General features: G+C 44.6%; 1 protein-coding gene across 3 annotated transcripts; it reads right to left on the minus strand.

Moving 5' to 3' along the window:
* Positions 1–12,074: 12,074 nt before the first annotated feature.
* On the minus strand, positions 12,075–15,472 carry LOC120411464 (protein VASP homolog). Of its 3 annotated transcripts, none has more exons than XM_039566468.1 (2): positions 15,431–15,472; positions 12,075–14,996 (listed from the first exon to the last, which is right to left on the minus strand). In XM_039566468.1, exon 2 carries the CDS (start codon positions 13,857–13,859, stop codon positions 12,852–12,854), a length of 1,008 nt encoding a protein of 335 aa, XP_039422402.1. In that variant the 5' UTR covers positions 13,860–14,996; positions 15,431–15,472; the 3' UTR covers positions 12,075–12,851. The 3 variants fall into 3 exon arrangements, with proteins under 3 accessions (XP_039422402.1, XP_039422404.1, XP_039422403.1); XM_039566470.1 differs by lacking the exon at positions 15,431–15,472 and having other exon boundaries at positions 12,075–14,515; positions 14,816–15,035; XM_039566469.1 differs by lacking the exon at positions 15,431–15,472 and having other exon boundaries at positions 12,075–14,520; positions 14,816–15,035.

A 15,472-nucleotide genomic window follows, 5' to 3' on the forward strand; every position in this document is an offset into this window, starting at 1 on the left:
TTTTTTCCCAAAATACATAAATGACTTTTTCACTGAAGTGTCCAGATCATTGAACCCTGCTTGTTCAGATAGGTGGTCATTTCTCTGTGATATACACTTAGGACACAAATTGGAGCATTGTTGTAATTGAGGGTACTGACTTCAGTTACCACCTGATTGCTTTCTTCTCCTCCTCATAGAAAATTGCTCACCATTCCCTACCTCTGTGAGTAACCATTCACTTACTAGCCTGTGAAGGCAACATCAAGTTGTATATGAATGTACTGTTATCTGTTAAAATAGTGTAGAAAAACTTTCATTAACTCTAAACTGGAGTTTAGGAGTATTTCTGACTACAGTTCTTTCTTCCTCTTATAGCTCTGAAGTAGACGCATCTATCCATCTGTGTATCAGCCCAGAAATGTATGACTTGAATGTTGTCTATCTATGCCCAGGAAGGAGGCCAATACTGTGTAATATATCCCAGAGTAGATGGAGAGTCTGAGCCAGCTGTGGCCCAGGTAGTGGCAGAGGGTCCCGTTATAGAGCAGCCTGGTAACAAGAGACCATGCACCCAGCCCCAGCTGGCAGTGGCAGCTCACATTACTGCTGGTACTTGGCAATACATCACCATCTGAACAAAGCCAGGACACTCATTCCCCTTGCATCAGATCCACTGATCAGTAGGGAAAACCCACCCCTTGGGCATACGCTGGTTCTGACTGGCTCACGTTTTTTCTAATTCCAACTCATATCAACATGCAGCAGCCGTCATCCTAATTCTCTCTGATGACCAGTTCCTTCCACAAGGTTTTTGCAGCTAGGTTCAGCTTATGTTTCATAATTACTGGACCTCTCTTTGCAGGGGGTGGTCGTGTGTCCCAGGATGGTGAGCAAGTCACCTACCAAGTTGTAGTGGTTAGAAAATTGTACACAGATTTTCCATGACCCTAGGTGGGTTGTTGAGTTATTCCTGCCTCAGTTCCTCTTTCCTGGTTTCCAACTACTCATACAGCAGCTGTTACTTTGGGAATGGGACTCCAGGGCCTTGTGTGACTCTGCTGCCAAGGAGCATCTCTGAGCAGTGAGGGCCCCTGGCATTGGTACCTGTGCTTGGCTATACCATGGTGTGTGGGGTGCCCACCACAGCTCCAGATGCAGAGCTCACCACATCGTTTCCATCTTCTCTACCCTTCCTGTGAGATCATTTGCAGATGACCCACCTCCAGGTGGGCTCCTTTGCAGATGACTGGCAAATAAACTCACACCTTCTTCATCACCAGTGCCAAAATAAATATTAAAAGATGCAACAAAATTAAAAAAAACATTACAGATGAACTTGATTCAGTATTTCTGGGCACTACTGATGTTAAATCAATATAGAAAAATGAAGCAAATATAGCGTTCTCTTAGTCTGTGCGTACGTAAGAAAGGAGGAATAGTCTTTTGGTCTGGGGCTGCCCCTTAGTGTCCTGCTGAAGAACTGCTGCTTCCAGATCTCAAGCTAGCAACAACTGCCAAAGCTGCGGGAACCAAGGGAGATAAATTCCCACCTGTCTGCTCCAAGGCACACGTGGATGTTTCACTACTGCATTACTACATTAAGCTCTGTGCAGTGGCCAGCATTGTCAACAGCACACCAAACAAGAACCATTATCATTAAAAATTACAGAGGAAAGAAATAACCATTGCACACAGCCTTGTTAGCTAGAGGTAAAACTGCAGAGAATTTAAGTACTTAATACAGGTCAGAGTTAAAATAATGGGGTTTAGGCACATGATTTGCTGAAGTCAGGCTTTATATTCCACTAATGGCCCTTAACAACTCATCCCAAACTTATCATTCACAGAGGGGAAAAAGAAAGTTCAGAAGCACTTAAGGTCAATGCTGCTGTTTGGAGAGTAAATGTAAGAAAAGACTAGAGTAATGTAATGTTCTCCAGAACTGTTATGGGAGCATTGTGCGAATAACCACGAATTCTTGTCCAAGTGCAATGGGATCAAGAAACCTCAAGAGGGCATCGAGAGCCAGTAGATGGTGAAGGTATAGCAGGAAGGCTTAAAAAAAGGGTAAGGCCATAGCAGGAAGCCTAAGTATTTTGCATGTGTTTTCACTATGGTGGAGTTTGGAGAGGTTCCCAGAGGATGGAAAAAGAGATATGTTGAAGGCTCTGTCTCAGTCTGAAGTGAAGGTAGAAGATGTTGTAGGACAGATCCTCAAAACAATATGTAACAAGCCAGGATGGGATGGAATCCATCTGTGAGCTCTAGGGCAACTTGAAGTGGATGAAAAACCAGAGCCTCTGGCTCAGGACCACAGCAAAGAAAACTGGCTGGTACAATGCTAAGTGCTATCTAGAGAGCTGATGAACATTAGGTCTGCTGCCATGTTGGATAAAGAGGTAGAGACCCACCTGAAAACCAGAAGGATGGGAACATGACTAAACACAGTACACTGGGGAAAAGTAAAGAAGAGTCATAATGCTAATCTGCTGGCACTCCCTGAAGGAGTACATGATGAGTGACCTCACTGGTTACTGCCTACCTTGTTCCCAGAAGGCATTCCTCACTCTTAAGGAAATTAGGCTGCCATGGGATACAATGAAAAGAAAATGTCTAACTGAAAGAAAGGTAATAAAGAATAAATTATTGGGTTTTACAAGTGAACAGAACATTCAGTGGGGTCTCACAGGCATATGTTCGAGCCAGTGCTACTCATCATAGTCATTGGTGATTTTGGAAAGGAAAGGGGAATAGATGGGTACTTTTTTTGTTGTTGATGCAAGTTATACAGAGACAGAAGTTAAAGTTCCGCAGTGAAGGATGCAGAAGGACCTCATGAAATTAAGAGATACTGTGTCAGATAAATTCAACATAGAATAAACACAAAGTGTCATGGGCACATTATAAGCTCTGAGTTTTCTATGAGAATTCATGAGAGAGATCTTGGAGCTACTGCAAGTGAAATTGGTGGTCCAGTAGGAATCTGAGAACAAATAGGACTAGGAAAGAAATGGAAAACAACAAACCAGGGTTGTTTTTATGCCACTAAGTTAAAGGGAAGCCCATTTATTCAACCCTTCCTTCCCTCTGTAGGAAGACCTGGTGGTCTTCCTGCCTTCATCTTACAGTCAGCACAGCAGAATTAAAAGAGCAGCAAAGAAACAACTTCTTTGTTAGAAACAGCTAAATACTCAAGACATTTCAGCCTGCAGAAGTATGTAACCAGGAATGTTGAAGAATTATGTATACTCAACAGTGGCACAGAGAAGGTAAGAAGTAATTATTCTTGGTGCTTACAGTACTCCCTGTATGTTCTTACAGCTATTAAAACTGCAGTTGCTCTGAGGGATCTGCTTTACAAAAGTGAATTTCTGATGGTACTAGGAAAGAAACTGGGCTGACCCTACAAGAGCAATGCACGTCTCAGCGGGAACCAGCTTCAGCGTTAGAGGCTGATGTGAATTAAGAGTCAGAGACAGATGTTGTTAAGGTCCAATTGATGTAATTGTCTTTAAAAGAAAAGGAAATTTGTTGGTCGTTCCTGGTTTAATGAACACCATAAATGGCCCAGAAATACAGTGCATGCATGTGCAAATCAAGAACAGCTGAGATGGTGGAAGTAACAGAGAAAGTCAACAGGCATCATTTCCTCTTTGCTCCTTAGAATGTAGGGCTGCATGTTTTCTCTCCATTTGGAGGAAAAATTGATAATGCACTGTTCTGTGTAGATATACTCAAGTGTATCAGCAAGATGCACCACCCGTTCTGTTGTGCCTCCATCCCTCCCTTTGCAGGGCAGTAGCAGGAGCTCTGGCTCACAAAGCCCTGGCAGGTACCTCATGCAAGCCGTACCTCATGCAAGCCATACCTGGCCAGTCAGGGAGTTCCTTCATGTCAAACATTGTGATGGCCCCTGGGCTTCCTGTTCTCCTGGCTCACACCCTGGTCACACACTGCAAATCTCTTACCACAGTCCTGTGTCAGCTGGCATGTCTGGCGCTGAGAGGTTGGTAGAAGCCCAGCATGGTGACAGAGAATGCACTTGCAGTTGTGTGTCCCTGCAAATAGCACAAACACATTCTCCAGCCTTTGCCAGCACTTGCTGGGTACTGCTGTTCTGATCCCTGTGTTTCACTTCTCCTTGCTGCTTTTATCCTTGCTTCTGCATCTCCCATGAATAACACTTGAAGCCTTTCAGCCCCTGCATTTGTAACGGTTCTCCCCCGGGTCTAGCAGCCCTCATCACATCTCACTCTGCAGCATGAGTTTCCCTTACAAGGTTGAGTATCGTTTCCCATCATCCTGCTACAGGAAGCCTGTTTTTTGTGGGTGATCAGTTAGCACATTTTCAAATCTACTACATTAAATACACAAAATTAGTGTAAACGGAACTGGTTTCAGCAAACACCTTCAGTGCATAAAACCAAAGACACAGATGTTGGAAGAGACGAAACAAACACAGGTGATTGCAGAACTATTACTCAACCAATACACATCATGGTTAAAATATGTCATCAAAATTTGGAAATAAACTGAAATAAAATCACCAAAGTGAGTTAAAATGGGTGAGTAAAAGTTTTGAAGGATAGAAAGCCTAAAAGCAATTACACTGAAATGTACACTATGTCCCACTATAAATAGCCATCATGTCTGCTGTAGAAAACAGAACAATCATCCACAAATCCACTGCTCTGTTGCCATCTGAAAGGATGTTTTATTGGTCTTGCTCCACTTCCCAAGTACCTCTATGTGGAAGGTATCTTTTCAGCTTTTTACCGGCTAGCGCTTGTATTTCAATGCCTTAGAAAGCCTCGAGCAGCCTTGAGAGGTAGCACAGGCGATCTAGCACTTTAGTAGCTCTAAAATCGGTACCTGAATCAGCTGCAGAACAAATACCATCAGCAGAAGCAAAGAGGGAGAAATATAGCTCCCTGCTCGCTCAATTCCCTGCAGTTAGAAGCCTTCAAATGAGACAGACGACCAGAGATGTTCACAGGAAGGTAGCTGAGCTGCGAGAGGGCGTTTCCCTTCCCTCGAGCATCTTTATTAGGAGAAGGGGAAAGGGGAGGACTGGGGGGACCCGGGGTGAGCGGCCAATCAGACCCTGCTGAAGAGTCTGAGTTACATTTGGCTTTGCCCGCGCTTGGAACAAAGGAGCTCCGAGCACATGTCTTTGGGAGGGGGGAGGGGAAGCTCGGAACCGGCAGCAACACCTCTATAACAAAGCCTTGAAAAACCTTGAGTTACATTCACAGCCTCCTCCTCATCTCCTTCCTGCCATGCTGAAAAGTATTGCACCTTTTATCAATGTGTCTTCTCTTTACTTCAAAGAGTGACGTAACAGTGTTTAAACTCTTTCTTAACCACAGGACATCGTACAGGTTGCATTCAAACTCTGTGATTGCAGTAAGCTCTCCACATCTGTTATCCTGAGAGTTTAATAACATTATATTGTACCTTCTAAGAGGCATACATCTGTGAAAAGAAATTCTTCATAACCAGAATCATATGAATTTCTGTTAGTTTTTCAGATATTTGAAAATACCAAAGTCCCTGATCTGTGAAAAGGAGAATGTCTGTGACTGATATATGTGCAACATTTTTAATTTTTGCTTTTACTTCCCTTGCAAGTATTTTTTTTTGCCTTTTTTGCAGTGATTTTAGAGTGATGTTAGATTTTACCTGTATGGGAATCTTTTCCAAACTAACTCTTTTTGCCATAGTTTAAGGTTGTTTTGAAGTTCATTGTCACTCTGTTATTTCCAGTGAAAGCAAGACAATGCTCTGACCATACGCAGAGACTGGTGTTAAATGAGGTTTTAGATATACTTTTGATGATACAAAGACTACCATCCCTGAATTAAAAAGCTTGATGATATCACCTCCCTACTTGTTCTCTTTTTCTAGAATAGTCTGGTTTCTTGGGGTAATTGGCAGATATAAGAGGCTGTGAGTTTGCAGGAGCAAGTTCATGCTACTATCTTCTTTCCATTGTGTTGAGTTGGAACAAAAGTGAAAGTATCCTTATTTTCAGAAAGAAAGAAGCAATCTCTCAAATACTTGAGGCTGTTAACACTCCTTGGAGTCATACTCTGGCAGAAGTGAGGCAGAAACTAGTAGTATATCAGTACTGACTTCTGCCTTAACTGTACAGCCCTCTAATTATGTACCTTTATTAATTACACACATTATATCTTCCAGTGGTCATTGAAGAAAGAGTAACAGTCTTTTATTCTGCAGGTTATCTATGTAAAATTATGCACTCATAGAATTTTCCAACAACCAAAATTACAGATGTTGCTGATCTGTGGAAAGTTCCTAAATGACATAAAGAAGTATGTAGATTTTTTTTTTTCAGGTAACTGAGTCCAGGCATTCCCACTCTTCATGCATCAGGTCATGGTCAAGAGAAGTCTGAAGTAAAATGAAAGACAGATGCTCTCATTTCATCTAATGATGCAATCCCACTAATGGGACAGGTCCAACACTCTCAGTTGTTCCTGACTCACCTGACATCATGGGTTGCAGCTCAAGAAATGCATCCCAGCCTAAGTTCTGCCTATGGTATCAGAGAGAAGAGGACTTGCAGCATCTTGCAAGAGTATTACAATTCCTCACTGAGGAAGATGAAAGGCTGGTAAAAACCAGTACATATAAGGCTCTGCTTTTGCTCAAAGATTGACTCCTTACTAAAGAAGTACATTTTTTTCTGGAGTTCACTTTTGTGAAGCAGCCTCAGCCACCACCCTCAGCAGCACAAAGTTATTTGTAACTACAGTGGCCATGGTAAATATGCATTAAGTTACAGGTAGAAGTTGCAGGTGAAGCAACATTTCCACAATAGAAAGCTTCACATGGGCTCAGATGCTCTGGAAATAAAGACAAAAATCAGCTATCACTGACAAATTTCTGCATGTCATAAAATTCCAGAAATCTAGGGATTACAAGACCTAGACAGCACAACCTCTTCTTGCTCAGATATGCTTATGCTTTGAAGATTTGCTTTCAGCAGTGGTTTAAATCCAAGAAAAAAACCAAAGGAGACTGAAAGGTATTGTGAGAATATTCTGCTTCAAAAGTTACACTCCAGGAGCCCCATATCTCCCCAGAAATCTTCTCCCCTCATCCCAACCTAGCAAGGATATTTAATATCACCTGTTAAGTCCTTCTTCTTCTCTTACAACAGATATGAATGTGTGTTTTGAAATGGGGAATTACAAAATAAAGTGCAACACAAAGAAACAGGATTCTTTCACGCTTGAGTGTTTGTTAAAGAGAATGTGCAGTAGCAGTTAGAAGCAGAAGAGGGAGGCCTTTAATCGCAGAATCAGCTCTTTTTTGCAGATATTCAGAATGATTCAGATGATGCTGTATGTAAAAATTCTTTCCCCAGCTGATGATCAGAGCTCTCATCTAGTTCTTGAATACCACTGACCTCCCTGGGCTTGGGTTGACAGCTTGGTTGGCTTGTGACATGTACCTCTTCCCCCTTCGCTGAGAAGCCATGGTCCTGCACCATGCCGTGTGCCTTGTCCGGGCACTGTTTCCCAACCCTGCAAGTCTCCTGAAGCCTAGGAGGCTGATATGCAATGGTGTGGGCATGAATTTCAAGGTGGGCCCTCTACTCCACGGAAACACTGAGAACCAAGGAGCTTGCATCTCTGACTTCAAGTGCAGCAGCTTCAGCTCCTCATGGTGAAGTGGGGTGCTCTGGAGGAAGGAAGAAGGCTGCTAGGCATGATGAACTGCCTTCTGCATGTGTCTGCCATACTCATGTAGGATGCTTAGATAGTGAAACAGAGTTGTGTGTCTTGAGTCCACTCTCAATTACAACTGTGAGGAGCTCTCACTTTGAAGAAGAAATGAATGTCCCAGCAAAAGGTACCATGAACTCATGCTGAGAGAAACTGTGCATCAGCTGGCATAGGATGTGTGCCACATGCACACTAGAGTGACGCCGTTACCTGAACAAGAACGCAGATTGGTCCTCAAGCCACAATGCCCTGCAGAGCCCGGCTCTTCCCCATCACATCTGACAGGTTTTGGTTCAGTGTCTTTGAGTGCTACAACCAGCAGTGACTCTAGGGTTGGTGTTCATACTATTGTTTAAACTTAAACCACACACGAAAGATAAAAGGCTCTTGAAACAACAGGGCTGCTGACATCTCTCCTTTCTAAAGACCTGCTATCTTGATTTGAGGTGTAAGCAGTGGAAGCCACGACCTTAGCAGCAAAGTCAGGCACTGCCATTTCCCCATGCCTGGAAGAGTTATCTCCACTCTGTGCTACCCCGTATCCTAGAGACAGAACCTTCTCTATCCACCTGCCCATGCCCTGCTATAGCAGAGTTACCAAAGTGAAGGTAGCTGGGGTGGACTCTCTCTCTCCCCTCTCTCTTGCCATCTCTTCCTCAGCACCCTTCTTGGTTCCTGCTGCAGAATTTGATTACACAGAGTTCACTGTGGGCTGACTTTTGGCTGATGCTGGAGCAAACTCTATATCCTTCAGGAGCAAACCTGGACTAAGCCACCTGCATTCTTCAGAGACATCAGACCATACAGACCCTGGACAAGCAGTGCACTAGCCATCACCTTTAGAGAGTTCCTTTGTCATCTCCATTGCTGACCCTGCTAACGAAAATGCCATGCTTGCTGGGAGTGTAGCAAGGGTCCTCAGTCTTGTCTGCTCACCTAGGGTCTGGTAGCCACTCAGACATTTACTGAGTATCATCTTACTGGCTATTGTTGTAGTATATCACGACTCTGCCTATTTAACCAGTCATAGTGACACAGGGAGCTTCCAGGCAACCAGCCTAATACACACAACACAGTCTCATAAATTATAACAGAACAGCTCCATAACTTCCTTTCAGCATTTCATTTCACCATCAAATCACTCTTCACAGCAATAGCACACTTTACCTCAGCTCCCAAATATCACCACAATACAAGCCACCCCCAGCATTTCCAGCTGTGCTCCTGAAATTAATGGAGACACATTAGCGACTTCAAACAAAAGCAGGCGACTTCATTTGAATGGGATACGGCATCCCTTGCCTCCAACATGTCCTTAGCACTTAGAATTAGTGCTAAGGGGTTGTCCTAGATACTGTTACACTCTGAACCATGTTGTTCAGTTCATCCACTCACAGAAAGCCAGACAGGTTTGCCAGACTGGGATTTGAAGTTGAAATGTCAAGGGGTCATGTTGCGTCAATCTGAAAGTATGTGCTAGTCCTGAGTCACTGCCACCTAAATCCAGGGAGCACCACAGTGTGGTGTTCCTCCCGAGCTGACACAGTCAACTGATGGACTGCTTCTTGTGTTTTCTTTATATCCCCCTGGCTTTGTAAATGCATGACACAGGACACTATTCAGGACATTAAGGAAACTCCTTCTACCCATCATACCTCATCTTTTAATTCATGTTCTTCAAGTTAATTATTTCATTCACTTCCTCTTATTCAATGGGTTAGCCTCTCCAAAGAAGCAGTGTATCCTTTGTTTTACCAACTTAAATTACTCCTCTTTCCCAAGTGCTTAGATATACAGACACAGGCTCCAGGCAAACGAGCTCTACCTCTCCACTTGGCTGCAGTCCACAGGATTATGTGATAGAGCAGTCCCTATTGCAGTCATTCAGCTGGGGAAGCATGGACGCAGCTGCTAAATCATAACGCCATGAGTACATACCATCCTGAACTCAGACTCTCTGGAGAAAGCATGAATACTGATGGTGTTCTGCACTGCTACACTGTTACACATTACTTCCTCCCAGCAGCTGAGAGCTGGTAAGTGCTATAAACTGGGGGAGGGAGGGAAAAGGGTATTATCAATAAACAGCACTTCAGTCTCAAACATACTGAACTCTCAGTTCCAGCAGTTTGCTTCCTGAAGGTGAGGCACAAAGCTGGAGTGCAGTTGCTGAATGAAATGTAGGTGATAACTGCAACGGAGATATCCACTCATGCCACTCATGCTTGTTCTCAGATAGAGCACTTGCCACTTGATGCATGCTTGGCAATTAAAATCATGCCAGCCTTAAGAATTACTATACATTGACTTTTAGAACTGCCATAAAATACAGACATCCTTCCTGCCCATTTTTTCCACAGAGCTCTCTGCACTAACTGTCAAGTCATGGGAGCTGTAATACCTGGAGGTGACCTACTGATAGAGCTGAGAGTTGTTACCAGGGCATTTCTCTCAAGTTCCATATGTAGACTGGTCAAATTTAGGCTTTTCTTCTCCTCCCACATTTCGTTGCCTTGCTTCATTATACAAGTGCTCATTAATGCTCTTTACTGCACATTATTAACATTTTTGAAACAAAGGATTGAGGCTTATTCCATGTGTGCTAACTGCAGACCATGTTGTTGACAAGCAGACCTCCAAATGCAGACCTAATCTTAGCAGCAGGACTCTGCTTTACAACACGCATAATAATCCCATGGACACCATGTGTAGCAAGTACTACAAGCAAAGGTGCAGTCTCAGGTTACAGTTACATTAGGGCTCTAGCGATCAGAGATTGCACTGGTTCTCTCCTGTGGACACTCTTAAGCTCTGGTTTTAGCACTACGTGAGTACTACATAGTAGGTGAGCACCACACTGACACAAGTTGCATGTAGCATTCAACAGCTATATGACAGGAAAGCAGGGTACCCAGAGAGATGGGAGTGGACACACAAGCTATCTCTTCATTTGGAATGCTGCATCTATATTGAGGCATAAACACTGGAGCTTGGCTCTGACAGTATTTAGTCACAGATAACACCAGGTAGACCTTGGTACCACTGCGCTGACTAACTCTGTCAGTCCCAGGTAGTTTATAAACTCCAGTGCAGCTATGAACCTACCTATCTCCATGTTCATGCAAATAGGCATTTCTCTCTTTTCCTGGCCTCCAAAGAGCTGGCCAGACCACCGGGGAGCTGGTTGCGGACACCCTTCAATGACTGAAAAGTCTAAGTCACAAAAGCTAGCACTGGATTGGTGAGTCTTTATGGATTCACGGGAGTTGTCACATCTGTGCAGTATCTCTGCACAGCATTCCATGCATCCCTTACAATCACTAGTCTTTTTTTCATTATCTGAAGCATCTCCACCTCCTTTGTCCTGGATGACAGAGAGCTGACTATGTAGTCAGCCTGTTGTACTGGTCCTGCTAGCAAACAGTGCCTGGAGAATGTTTACCTGCAAACCTAAAGAAGGTTATCACTCCTGAGACAAAACATGCAGGTAATACATACTCTCCTGGCTGTTGTTGAATCAAAATGACTATGACTACTGTGTTTATGCTGTATTTAAGAGTGATGCTATTTATTAACCCTGTTCCAAGAGCCTATGTCAGATCAAATGCATCTGTAACAAAACTTGGGTCCCAAATGGCAGTATTGTAGGTAGGCATTATGATGCTTCATTCCCAGGGCAGCTACACATCAACAAAATGTGCCAAATATCTTCAGTCATCATACCACAGTCAGATAAAATGTTAAACTTGATGGGCCCATGCGGGGGCTCTGGGGTTCAGTCTGGACCAGGCGTAGACGAGAGATCTCTGAAGTCAGATCTTGGAACATGCGGTTTATTGCAAAGGGCGTGGGTACAGGGGCACTGCTTAGAGCTGCCAGACTCAGCTCGGAGCAGGCCCAGGAGAGCAAGAGAGTAAGCGGGTAAGTAGAGAGAGAGAGAGAATGAGAGAGGAATGAGAATGAAGAAGTAGTAGTGAGAGAGAGTGTAGTAAGAGTGTCTGAAGACCTGGTTACAATACAATAAATCATCTTCTGTACTGAATATTCTAATTGTCACTAACCAATCTAATACAAGATACAAATCCTATAGCATTTACATACAGCCTATAAGAGTTCTTATATTACCATAGAGTGTTACATCTTAACTTCTAAAAACTACTCTTTGGACCCCTTCTGCTGAGCTAGTAGGGTCTGCTCTGACCCTTGGACCTGCCTGCAAGCAGAGGGTATTGTTCAATCAAGAGGGGATTACCTTCAGTCGGCCATACCATTGTTTTCCAGTTGTTCAGTAACTAAGACTTGGTAATTCAAAGGTGGCTTTCATTTCGATGTCGCTTATAGTTTTCATATTCCCAAAATCTTTTGTCAGGCAATCATATTTATAAGGCTTTCCTGTTTCATCTTCCCCAACATCTCCCCCATTCTGATGAACAACTAAGATATTAGACACAGTCCTACTCGTTATTTTTTGCACACACTGAAGTATACAAGGTACTGCTACTAAAACTATAATTATTACTACTAGAATAATCAAGCCTATTTTACAGAGTTCCCTTAGCCAGGGTGCAAAGCTCCAACCATCAAACTGTCTAGCCAAGCCAAGACGGGTAATCTGTTGTAATTTGGTTAGCTAGGTCCCTTAGGTTTTGTAACTGTTTGTGAATAGAAACAGAATGATCGGATAAGTTCATACAGCATAATCCTTCAAAATCTTCACAGCCATGCCCATGTGCTAATAAAAGATAATCAATGTAAGTTTGGTGTCTATGGCTGGGAGTTGGAGAAATGTGATGATTATCATATGGCCAATATTTATTAAAAGTAACATTACCAAAACCTTCTGGGAAAGGCACTCAATAAGTTGAGAAAGGTTTGTCAGGGCTTTTGTTGGATAAACAGATGGTGTCGGAGCCTGAGGACTTGGCTAAAAGCAACTCAGACATTTGTCTTTGGTTGATTTACAGGTAAAGCTTCACTACAAAAACTAAAACATAAGAATAAAAGCAACATGCATCTACACAAATAATACTAAAACTCCATTCTTTTCTTGAGCCGTTTCTGGCAGACAATCTTCTCTCAGTGGTTCTGCCTAGTTCACATTTGGGTGATGGCTTCTCAGCTTCCACTCGCGGGGTCACTGGCTGGAGTGGAACCGACAGCGGGCTTTGATGTGTGGTACAGCTTCACGTTCTTTGCTGGAATCCACTTGGTTCCTTCACCTGTGGAGAGACATGCAAATCCCTTTCCCCACATTATAAGATCATATGGTCTTTCTATTTTTCCTGATTCTAGATTCTTAATTAAAACTGGGGGGTGCTCTTTCAGTTTTGCTTTTTTGTTGTTTAAGAAATGTCTGAAAATGGGGGGATCAGGCTCTTCTGCAGAGCTGTTCAAGAAATTATAAACATACAAGGCTTTATTCAACCTTCTTTGAGGTGTAGCCTGGGCTTTTCCCCCTTTCTGTTGACTTAAAATGCGTTTTAAAGTTTGATGTGTTCCTTTTAGAGTACTTTTTAGCAGTTGTTTAAGATACGGTGAGCAAATGCCACTGTATCTTACAGCCCTTTTTAGTTCTTTAATTTCGAGAGTGGGGATGGGAGCCCACGTTTTAGGACTGTCAGGCTGTTGGCTAGCTATCACAGGCTTAGCTAATAGATTAAGACTTTCATCTTTATAGATTTGGAGTCTTATTTCATGCCAATCTGTTAATTGAGAATAATCTGAGCACTTTGGAGGATTTTTTGATTCAGAAGGTAGCACTGACAAACTCTTGGAACTCGTTTTCTCTTTCTGGGTTGCAAGATCCCCATCGCTCGCTGGCGGGACTCTGGGGCTCATTGCAAACAAATCTGGCTGCTTTTCAGGGTTTACTTGTGTTAGATTTAAAGCATCAGCTCCGGCAGAGGGGCTCTCCGTCTCCCCTGCCACTGGAGCTGCATCATTGCTCCCCGTTCCCTCCCTGCTCGTGGCTTGTGAGGCGAGGCTGCGCTGCGCGGAGGGATACGGCGGGGCGGCGGAGGGATACGGCTGCGCGGTGTCGGGGGACCCCGGTGGGGGCGGCTGCGGCGCGGGGATGGGGCCCGGCGGGGGCGGTGATGGCGCGGCAGAGCTCGGGAGTGGCATGGCAGAGCTCGGGAGTGGCGCAGCCGATCTCGGTGGTAGCAGGCGAGGAGACGGTGGGGCCACGGGGGACCCGCTCCGTGACACAGGCACGGCCGATTGAGGCGGTGGCGGGCGAGGGGGCGGGGCGGAGCTGCACGGCGGTGGGGGGGGGCGCAGCGAATAGTTCCATTAACGCTGCACAAGCCAGGATGAGTTCTGCGGTACTCTTGTCCCAGCATGATATGGCATTAAATAATTTGATTCCCACTGAATCCCAAAAGTCTCTGGTGTAGACTGCTGAACGGTCAGCATTTGGGAAATTAATCAGAGTCCATTCTAAGAGGTTTTTTAGCTCCTGTTTAGGTAATTGTCTTGAACCAGAGCTTAGTAAATGCTTAAGTTGCTTATAGAGATCTCTGTCATGGGCAGAGTGAGTTTGTCCCATTATTAGACCAGTATGATACTCACTTAGATGATGTCGCAGGAGCAGTGTCGTTAGTCAGAGGTCCGTCGTGGGGGGCTGGCCAGGCACTCCACTTGGCACTCAGGACGCTGCTTTTGGGTCCTTTCTCAGAGCTCCGGTTTTAGGCGTCGCTTGGCAACAGCTTTCCGTGCTCAGGACCTCACGGGTGGGTCCACACTGAGCTCCAGTGCGGGCGGTGCTGAGCACTACTCACCTGTGCTTGGGGCGCACGACAGGGTCCCTCCTTAGAGCTCCGGTCGGCACTGCTTAGCAGCGTGTCCGTGCTCGAGGGGTGCCACGGCAAACTTCCTCAAAGAGCTCCAGGGAGCCGCTGCGCAGCAGTGGCCGCCTGTGCTCGAGGACTGCCAGGCAATTCCCTCCAAGAGCTCCAGGTAATCCCTGTGCTCAAGGGCTGCCTCGGCAGAATTATAGAGCTCCGGCTTTTACGATGCACAGCAACGGTATGCCGTGCTCACGACACGTTCTAGGTGGCTATAACTGGTCTTTTAGTTACCGTCCATGGAGAAGTCTCCCACAGATGGAAAAAGCTGAACCGAGCCTTCAATCACGTTGGGCGCCAGACTGCAGGTGCTTTGGTGTGGTTCGGCAATCACGTTGGGCGCCAGACTGGTGGGAGCTTTGGGGTGGGTCGGACAGTCGGGACGGACGGAGACGAGAGATCTCTGAAGTCAGATCTTGGAACATGCGGTTTATTGCAAAGGGCGTGGGTACAGGGGCACTGCTTAGAGCTGCCAGACTCAGCTCGGAGCAGGCCCAGGAGAGCAAGAGAGTAAGCGGGTAAGTAGAGAGAGAGAGAGAATGAGAGAGGAATGAGAATGAAGAAGTAGTAGTGAGAGAGAGTGTAGTAAGAGTGTCTGAAGTCCTGGTTACAATACAATAAATCATCTTCTGTACTGAATATTCTAATTGTCACTAACCAATCTAATACAAGATACAAATCCTATAGCATTTACATACAGCCTATAAGAGTTCTTATATTACCATAGAGTGTTACATCTTAACTTCTAAAAACTACTCTTTGGACCCCTTCTGCTGAGCTAGTAGGGTCTGCTCTGACCCTTGGACCTGCCTGCAAGCAGAGGGTATTGTTCAATCAAGAGGGGATTACCTTCAGTCGGCCATACCATTGTTTTCCAGTTGTTCAGTAACT

This window comes from Corvus cornix, chromosome Z, assembly GCF_000738735.6.
Source record: "Corvus cornix cornix isolate S_Up_H32 chromosome Z, ASM73873v5, whole genome shotgun sequence".
Taxonomy (NCBI): domain Eukaryota; kingdom Metazoa; phylum Chordata; class Aves; order Passeriformes; family Corvidae; genus Corvus; species Corvus cornix.

What these genes read in the sequence shown, in the direction of transcription:
- LOC120411464 (XM_039566468.1), bottom strand. Translation starts at nt 13,859, where the DNA reads ATGCCACTCCCGAGCTCTGCCGCGCCATCACCGCCCCCGCCGGGCCCC.